We start from the raw sequence: 9,186 nt of genomic DNA on the forward strand, positions 1-9,186 counted from the left end.
ATTAATATACAGGTACTTCCATTTGAAAAACAAAAGTTATATTGCGTTAAAAAGTTTTAGATTGAAGTCCACATTGTTAACACCCTGTACAATGTATTGATATTTCGGTTCAATAGAATTCTTAGCGGCCCTGTGGTGCTTAGAAAGACGTATTTTTTTGTATCTTCAACTGCTTTTTTTTGCTTCTACAATGAATTTTTGGATTGGTCCATGTTTTTAAGCAAAATTTTACTTAAGTGGCGATAATATGCCAACGTCGCAAGTAAGAAAAAAACAATTTACGGTGCATATGCAGCGTTTCAAGCTGCATTCCATGAGCTAAAGAAAAATGGGTAGTTCTATTTAAAAAAATACACTTTGATCTTGCCTCGCTTTTCTGAGACACTCTGTATCATATAAAATATTTTTGAAATGTGCGCACTTTGTGCGTCAACAACTTTAAAATGAAACAATTTTTCGAAAGTTCAACACCATCAGAAATAATAGACTGGATCGCACTAAAAAAACCACCCTGTATGTATGTATCAATTAAAATGATCATGCACAACAAGTAAGATAAGTTTCCAGGTAATTGTTGCAGCAATTTGTCGCGAACATTTTCCCGTCTATGAGAGTCTACATCAACCTCCACAAAGTTAATGAGAATAGCCTTGCTACAAATTATTGCCTGAGATAAGCTGGGCCAGCCAAAAAACGAAATCTTTCAACAATGGATCCATGTACCAAACTAATGAATTGAGATTCACTGAATAAACTCACCCACTAACTTCGTTTCTGAACACTCAGCAGCACAAACTTAACATCACATCAAATGAAACCCTTAACAAACAATCACAAAACTAACTAGAAACTGTTAGAAATTAGAAAAATTGTTCGCTAGACAAACAAAAATGGCAGGCACGAAACCTCCCGAACTGGGCCGAAATACTACGGAACGCTACATCCACACAGCGATATTCTTGGAACTGAATGCAGAATCATCTGAATGGCCATTGGTTTTCGGATTCTGATTTACAGCATTCTGTCCTTAGCTCACCCAACAGGATAGAGAGTGATGCCTGGGAACCGAAGGGTCGATGCGCATCTCACATGATCGCTTTGGGACATGCCATGCGCATCGTCAAACACGCGCTGTTTTCTCTAAGCGATGTTGTCACGATGTCGGAAATTTCCTGACTTGGAGGGACATTAAAGAATTAAATTAAAAGCCAGAGACTCAAAGTTTAATACTTCTAGATTTCCGCTAACCGTAAATAATTCTACTTGGAAGTCGGCAATGGAAATATTGAAAAAGGTTCTTTCGGAAGGAAAGTGGAAATGACTCATCCCACATCTCACAAATAAACGCTTCGTTCCGTGCATTGTAAAACAAAGTATATAGAAACTCTTTAATCCCTGCTTTCAAAGCGATATTTTTGTTCGAATAGATCAAAAACTCCCAGTTTCTGAGCGAGTTGTAGGGCAGTTTCGCAGTCATAAAAAAGTCTTCATGCGATTTTTTATGACTACTAAATAGCTGTTAAAGTGGCACCATAAAACTTTTTCGCATTTTCGTGGTAACATTTTTGGGTTTAATCATCATTTTCTTTAATGTAAAAAGCAAAGCTGGAGTAAAACGGAAAGCAAAAACTAAGAATTTTAATTTAAAAATGTAATTTTTTTGCAGTCACAAGAAAACAGGATTCATGTAGCCTTTTATGACTACTAAATAGGTGTTAAAGTGGCACCTTAAAAATTTCTCGCGTTTTGGTGGTAACATTTTTGGATTTAATCATCATTTTCTTTAATGTAAAAAGCAAATCTGGAGTAAAATGGAAAGCAAAAATCAGGAATTTAAAAATGCAATTTTTTTTCGCAGTCTTTTTATGAACAGGCTACATGTGTTTTTTTCATGTTTAAATCCGAAATGTGCCTCGATATTGACTGCCTTTCACAACATTTAAAAAAATTGTCCGGGCTAGCTTGTGGGCATCTACAAAGTGGAACTACCCGATTTGAAATCACACGTTTCGTCCAATAAATCATCATAGATAATTAATCACCAACTTGATCTGCTGTTAAACTCGTTTTCCAAAAACACTCATAATCCGAGTATTTGGGTTAAGAACTTTATATATTGAAAAGGAAACCTAGCACTTAATTTGGAAACTAATTGTGTACGTTTCCGATTTTTGGAAATTTAGTTAGTCATGGCCAACTGATCAAGAAGTAATCTATATAAAATAAACAAGTTGTAAAAAAATATTGGAAACTCTTGAATATTTCGGAAATTCCTTTTTACTCGCTTATCACATATAATTGTTTTTGTAATTGACCTTTATAAAATAGAGCGTTATGTGGAATAAATTAGAAACGACTTCTATTAAACGTTTCATAGTCTTCATTTAAAATATTGAACAATAAAAATGGAAAGGGATGAAGTTGTTAGCTGGCGTCCGTCCAACAGCGTTGCCAAATATTTGCCTATCGCTTCTTATCAGCTGTTAGTCATCTCATCTGACAATCTGACACTAGTAAATATTTATGTTTGGAATTTGATTTTCTTAAAAAAATAATTAATTGTTCTTAGACATACATTTGCTTTTAACGTGAACTAAAGTGAATCAGTATCTACCCAAAACTCAAGTTGCAACATGTCTTGCAATCATTGCAATACCAAATACAATTTTTTTCACAAGGAGGTACTTACGATTACTTTACAGCTTAACATTAGTTGTAATTTCTATTTAGAAACCGTAGGTATTTGTTGCCGTAGTGCAGCAGTGGCTTATGTCCAGATTCCCCGTTAGTCGCAGCTGCGAATATGTACTCAAACACCCGATCTAGCAATAATCTATATCGCTTCGAAAAAATAAGGCTCCAAAACTGCAAAGTTTTCTTTTTCAGTCAGGATGCGCTCTCTGTGGTCTTTCATTATGCAGCAAGTGCCTCCAGCAAAAGTGCCAAATACCTTCAAAGGGCCAAGGCGAATTCAAAGTATGCCGAACTTGTTACGCAAAACTGAATACCCAATCAGACGATAAGGAAAACACTCTTATCCCTCCAGATAGATTTTTTAAGTGCGTTTTTAGTTTCTTTGAATGATGAATGTTCTTAAACAGTTTCTTGCTTAGGAGGCTGGAAAACCTGGAAAATCCAGCAGCTCCCCCTATTACCGTCTACAGGGAGGACCCAAAGATGAGTGCCTTGAAAAATGGATTATCAGTAACCGACAAGGAATTGGTAGATCGACTGGAAAAGCTGAAGGAAAAGCAACCCTTACCGCCTTCAGACAGTGAGTTACGCGAACGACTGGCACGGTTAAAAGACAGTCCTTTTGAAAGTTCCTCGAATGCTACTAAGCCAGTGAGTTCCTAGTTTAATTGGTAATTAAAACATAGTAAACCACATGCGATAAATATTTTATTCTAACCAGCTTTTCATGCCTGACATGCGAACTGATCAAGAGAAAGCCGACGCCCTTTTGGAACAATACACTTTTGAACAAGCAATAGGTTCATTACACCAAAACCACGAGGATTTAAGCCAACGACTCGCGGCCTTAAAAGGAGAAGAGCTTAAGAGCCTCCCAAAAGAACGGACTTCAAGCGATTCCGACTCAGAAAATGAAGTAGAGCGAATTACTAAGCGAGTAAGTGGTGCCTAATAAGCTGATCTGAAACTGTTGAAGAATAATTTGCAATTTTATTTTCAGATGGTTGCAGAACTTTCACTTGAGAGATGTCCAGTGGGTGGGTCGAAGATGACATTCCCTCATGATGATTATGACGATGAAGACTATGATTACGTTCGCTCATCCCCTGAACTTCCCTGGTGCGTTCTTTGCAACAACGACGCAACAATGAAGTGCTACGACTGTGGTGGCGATTTATATTGCAATTCGTGTAACGTTGAGGTGCACAAGAAAGGAGGCGATTTGGATCACAGGGTCGAACCATATAAGAAAAAATAAGTAGATAGCTCTGTTTTGTCAAATTTAATCTGTTAGGCTGAAAGGTGGAAATGAACTAGCAAACTGAATGCTTTTGAACAATTCTGACAAAAAGTCAGTTTCTTTATAATGCTAGTCATCGTAATAAATAAACATTATTGATGAATTTGCCGTTTAAGATATCCAGCCTAGTAACTAATTGTCAGGACATGCAGCTGAAACCAACGGTCTAAGTTCTGGAAGTTTTGCTTCGAAAAAGTAAAGGTGGCAAATTCTGAAAGGAAACAACATATTGCGAGCCCTATGAAGGTATTGCACGCGCTAAGACGCGTTTAAGAGAAAAAAATTAATATACAGGGTGTCCCTGAAAAGACTGAACAACGCTTAACCCCAAGATTTTTTTAAAGTCTAGAATTTTTCTAGAAGCAACGACATATTAGAGGGGAAAACCGTTATTCACGTTGAGAAAATCAACCAATCGATTCCAAAACCTTTTTTTCTAACCATTAAAAAAATATATTGCAGTAAACTAAGTAAACTCTATAGTAAAGTATATATTATATGTATAGTAATATATATAAAATATATATTACGCCATACAATAAATGTCCTGTTGTTATCGTATAGTTATGACTCACGAGCTCTGCTTTTAAAGCCCGGCACTCACGTACAACGCCATCGAACCGATTTTGTTGGATGCGATTGCAGGACGATTTTCTTGTAAATCGGTTGAGAGAACACTCGTACGATTCTGCAGAACGATCTTTACTTCCAATAGATGAATGTCAACTGAAAATGGGGTCCACAAATGTTGTGCAAACAAAGTACTGGGCATAAAATTATACTCAATATACAGGGTGATTCACAACCTTATGGGCACAGCAGGAGCGTGTAGAGGACCTCAAAACGAATCGAGTTTCCATTTAAGGTTGTTTTTCTCAGGCCCGTGGTTAACAAGATACAGGGTATGAAGGCTTTCACGGCCGGTCAGATTACATTTGGAAATGTTTTCCGGGCTTTGAAGCCGTGGTCTATCGGAATTTCTTTCTTGGACCACGGCTTCAAAGCCCGGAAAACATTTCCAAATGTAAGATACAGGGTGTTAAGGTTTCAAAAAAATGTTGGTATTTTCTCTTTAATTTTAGTTTATGAGATATTTTGCTCAAATTTTTAACATAGGCTAATGTTTACACCCTTTACCCGTAGATGAGGCGATAGGTTGTGAACATCTACAGGGTGTTCTTTTTTCTAGAGGCATACCCCCTTTTAACCCCGAACTTTTTTGTGATGCGCCACTGAACACATTTTTGCATTTTTTGTTCAATTCAAGAATTTTCTGATCTCTTGGAGTTTTTGCGCATCTGTCTTAGTTTTCGAGTTATTTGATCAAATACAGGGTGTCCCGTAAGCACATGACCAATAGGGTACTGCGATATTTTTCGAATCAAAAGAAGACAATCTGACCTAACTTTTATTAACAAAAAATGCCTGGCTCCTCTGCTATTGATGGTCAAAATTCTGAGAAAAAAATTTCTTTTTTGAAATATTGGGAGAATAGTACGAAATATTTTGGTGAAACTCGCTGTAAACGTGTTCTTATGTAAGATTAATAGTTTGATGAAACAATGGAATTCAGCCGTTTTGGACTGTGGTGTGGTTTTGGAAGTGGTGAATTCTTGAGTGTCCTAATACAAAAACTACCAGAACTTTTTACTTGGTAGACGGAGTGAATTCATTTTTTTTTGGTTATTGCACTAATTATTTATTCACAATTTTGTGCTCTTTATAAAATCTTGTAGCATTCATAGTTTTAGCGCAAAAAAATATGTCTGTTTTCTTGCCACTTAACAACGCTAAACATTAACTGAAAATATGCGCCGCGTAAACGCGTACACTTTCACGGAAATTGTCTTCGTAAAACCCTAATACTTTGCCCATGTCGGTCACTTTTTTATTAGAAAAGGTCATTCATAACGAATTTGTGAGATTGATTGGCAATTATTTTATGTCTCGTATCGCGATTTTTGTAGTTAATATTAATTATACATTGTTAAGTGGCAGGAAAACATAAATATTTCTTTTCGCAAAAACTATGCATGCTAGAAGATTTAACAAAGAGCACAAAATTGTGAACAAATCATTAGTGCATCAAACAAAAAAATGGAGTTTGATTGCATCCACCAAATAAAAAGTTCTGGTAGTTTTTGTACCACGACCCTCAAGAATTGTCCACTTATCCAAAACGGATGAATTCGATTGTTTCATTAAAATATGAGTCTTGCATAAGAACAAATTCACAGCGAGTTTCACTGAAATACATCGTACCATTCTTCCGATATTTCGAAAAATAATTTTTTTTTGAACAATTTTTACCATCATTAGCAGAGGAGCCAGACAGTTTTTGTTAATAAAAGTTAGATCAGATCGTCTTCCTTTGGTGCAAAGACTATCGCAATATCATTTTGATCATGTGCTTACGGGACACCCTGTGTAAGTCCATGTATGGTTTCTGGCTGATTTTCTATGATTCTTTTATAAATTTCTCTGTATTCTTTTGTTCATATTTTTCTCGAAAACGAGGACAGACACGAAAAAACTCCACGAGGTCAGAAAATTCTTGAATTGAATAGAAAATTCAAAAATGTGTCCCGTCGAAGTCAGTGGCGCATCATAAAAAGTTCGGGGGGTAAAAGAAGGTATGCCTCTAGAAAAAGAACATCCTGTAGATTTTCACCACCAGTCGCCTTACGTACGGGTAAAGGGTCTAAACATTAGCCCACGTTAAAAATTTGAGCAAAATATCTCATAAACTGTAGGAGTTAAAGAGAAAATACCAACATTTTTTTTAAACTTTAACACCCTTGACTTAACGAAATGAAAGGTTTCGTATCATTCTGAGGCACCAAGGGAAACGGCCACCAAAATGGTCCAACTTTGGTCATGAAAGAACTTTTTATGCCAAGTCTTTTTTTTTCAGATTTTCCAGAGTTTTTGAATTTCTGAAAAATGTGGATAGCGCACCGAGTTACAAGGTAAAGAGTGGGTATATGTGCAAGTTTGAGAGTTTTACGCTTGCCAATATTCAGAGCCCATTTCCTTCCAAACTGTTGCAAATACAAATTTTTTGAAGTGTAACTTTATGGGACGGTGAACAGATTTTTCTCGGTCACGTCGGCGTCCACTCCGGTCTGAGGCTTGGGACGCACATATGCACTTTGAATAGGGTCGTTGAACAAAATTTTTTTTTGGCTGAAACTTTTCCCAAACATAGCGCGAAGGTCGTTTAGAAGAATGCCTGAAAAAAATTTGAATTTCAAAAAAAGGGACCGAAAGTTACCAGATTTGCTTGTAAAATGACGTCACGCGAGAACGTTGTTTTACTGGGTCTGACGTAGAGTGGCACAAATCGTCCGCTAGTTATATGCCCATAACCAGCAGAATGTACACTTGCCCATTGCATAGGAGCAAGCTAAGCGTCTTTAAGACATTAACATTTAAGGCTTAATAAATATAATTTATTATGCCATCTGGGTTTGACGATATCGATACTTTATGCTATTAGCTTTCTTGTAATCTGACCATGCAAGAGCTTGTTTGACTGAGTATGTGAACATATTTATTATCAGCTAAGTTTACAAACTTCCTACTGCTACTTATCTACGGCTTCTTAAATCTAACATCGTTGGAGTGTCTAACACTCCATGTAACTTAAGATATGTCATCGTATATAACTTAATMTAAATTACCCTAACTAACCTAATATAAACCTAAACCTAAACCTAAACCTAACAGCCTCTCTTGCTTCCTATAACTAACTTATAGTTATCCCATGGTCCTCGATGTGGTGCAGAAACTGGTCATCGCATGTTGTTTGACTGGATCTTCCGGCTCTGAATTTAAATTTCTAAACAAACGATTATGGCGTAAACTTTACTGTAATGGGCATGAAAAGGTATAGGTTTTTTAGACGTTTTTTTAACTTTATTAGGTAGCATCCAGACTATTAAACTCTTTAACATCTCGCTAATTAACGGAAGGGATTTTGGAAAAATTTTACTCGTACTTGCGGAAAATTCAAAATTATCTCTTAGTTCAGCAAAGCAAAAGTTTTGTGAATTCGAATTTTTTGAAGAACTAGATAAATATTTACAAACCCAAGTTTGCAGTCTATCTAAGTCGCTTAATTATAAATAAAGCTTTATTTATACCCAAGTATAATCTTGCATCTAAAGCCTCTAGAGCGTCATTTATAATATTAAGTTTATTACGTTTCAAAACTACGGCTTGTACAGGAGCGTCACTACTTCGTTTTCTGTCTTCTTGGCACGCAAATTTATGTGGAACAACATCTTTTTCATTCTTTTCTGAACTCTTACCATTTTCCACTTCATAAAATTGTCCATGTCTTTTTTAAGCTGTGAAATAAAATAAACAAAAATTGCACACAATGAAACAAAGGTGAAACTTAAATCTAACGAACACACACAGGGTTAAAAACCCTATAAATATTATTGCTTTTATGTGAACTTACATCGAAATGCTCGTCACAAGCATAAATGTGTACTTTTTGCAGAAAGATCGGTGCAGTTTCGCCGCGCTGCTTTCAACAACAATTTCCGTTTCTTTTCGTTCAATGGCACTTTTACAAATGTTTTTCCTGGTGTAGACGTAGTGGTACTTGTACACTGTAGCACCCTACAGTAGGTACTTATAAGCCATTTTAATTTTAGTAATTGAGAAACAAGCAAACCAACACACAATATCCCTATTAGAACATGGAAACACGTATAAGCGCTGAATGTGGCGGAGCAGAATCATGCTTCGTGATGTCACATTACGATCAGCTAAAACTCGTCGTTTCGGCGCACTTTGTGTAAGTTTAAACTTTGACCGCTGATAGATTTGTTACGACTAGCCAGAATGTGAAAAAAAATTGTAGGGCTCTAATTTGTTCGTCAATCATCAATTTTATAAAAAAAAATGTGCAACGACACCATTCGACATTTTTCTCTTAGTGAGGGTGCATCTGTAGATCTGATAAACTTTTCAAATACACATTGCGGTATTAAACGGACAGTGATTTTGATATATCAATTATTGAGTGTGATATTATTGTGTTCGATGCAGTTTATTTTATAACGCTGATAACAAACGCTCAAGATTATGTGCAAATAAAGTGACAACTATTATTAATAACTTTTAATGCAATAATATGTTCTATTATTTGTTATTTTATTTTGTAACAACAAATGATC

At 36.0% G+C, this 9,186-nt stretch overlaps 2 protein-coding genes and 1 long non-coding RNA gene across 4 annotated transcripts in view; 1 reads left to right on the top strand and 2 right to left on the bottom strand.

Moving 5' to 3' along the window:
* The window catches only part of LOC109537680 (ADP-ribosylation factor-like protein 4A), a 36,568-nt gene extending 35,554 nt beyond the window's left edge, over positions 1–1,014 (bottom strand). The window contains exon 1 of the mRNA XM_019904523.2: positions 760–1,014. The gene's annotated coding sequence lies outside the window, so the exon portion shown is untranslated. The remainder of the gene's footprint in view (positions 1–759) is intronic.
* A 1,480-nt stretch (positions 1,015–2,494) lies between these two features.
* On the top strand, positions 2,495–4,097 carry LOC109537704 (abscission/NoCut checkpoint regulator). Of its 2 annotated transcripts, none has more exons than XM_019904557.2 (5): positions 2,495–2,681; positions 2,887–3,059; positions 3,114–3,345; positions 3,416–3,631; positions 3,695–4,097. In XM_019904557.2, exons 1-5 carry the CDS (start codon positions 2,634–2,636, stop codon positions 3,950–3,952), a joined length of 927 nt encoding a protein of 308 aa, XP_019760116.1. In that variant the 5' UTR covers positions 2,495–2,633; the 3' UTR covers positions 3,953–4,097. The 2 variants fall into 2 exon arrangements, with proteins under 2 accessions (XP_019760116.1, XP_048525782.1); XM_048669825.1 differs by having other exon boundaries at positions 2,503–2,735.
* Positions 4,098–7,539: 3,442 nt separating this feature from the next.
* LOC125505624 lies at positions 7,540–8,912 on the bottom strand. Its single transcript, XR_007282291.1, has 2 exons — positions 8,463–8,912; positions 7,540–8,346 (listed from the first exon to the last, which is right to left on the bottom strand). It is a non-coding gene; the product is annotated as an uncharacterized LOC125505624 (long non-coding RNA).
* Between the last annotated feature and the right edge of the window lie 274 nt (positions 8,913–9,186).

Source organism: Dendroctonus ponderosae, unplaced genomic scaffold (assembly GCF_020466585.1).
Source record: "Dendroctonus ponderosae isolate FM_Combo_2020 unplaced genomic scaffold, Dpon_F_20191213v2 Dpon_F_20191213_9, whole genome shotgun sequence".
Taxonomy (NCBI): domain Eukaryota; kingdom Metazoa; phylum Arthropoda; class Insecta; order Coleoptera; family Curculionidae; genus Dendroctonus; species Dendroctonus ponderosae.

Coding starts and splice junctions, on each gene's coding strand:
- LOC109537704 (XM_048669825.1), top strand. CDS start 2,634: ATGTCTTGCAATCATTGCAATACCAAATACAATTTTTTTCACAAGGAG. Junction 2,736..2,886: donor GTAATTTCTATTTAGAAACC/GTAGGTATTTGT, acceptor TTTCTTTTTCAG/TCAGGATGCGCTCTCTGTGG. Junction 3,632..3,694: donor TAGAGCGAATTACTAAGCGA/GTAAGTGGTGCC, acceptor TTTTATTTTCAG/ATGGTTGCAGAACTTTCACT.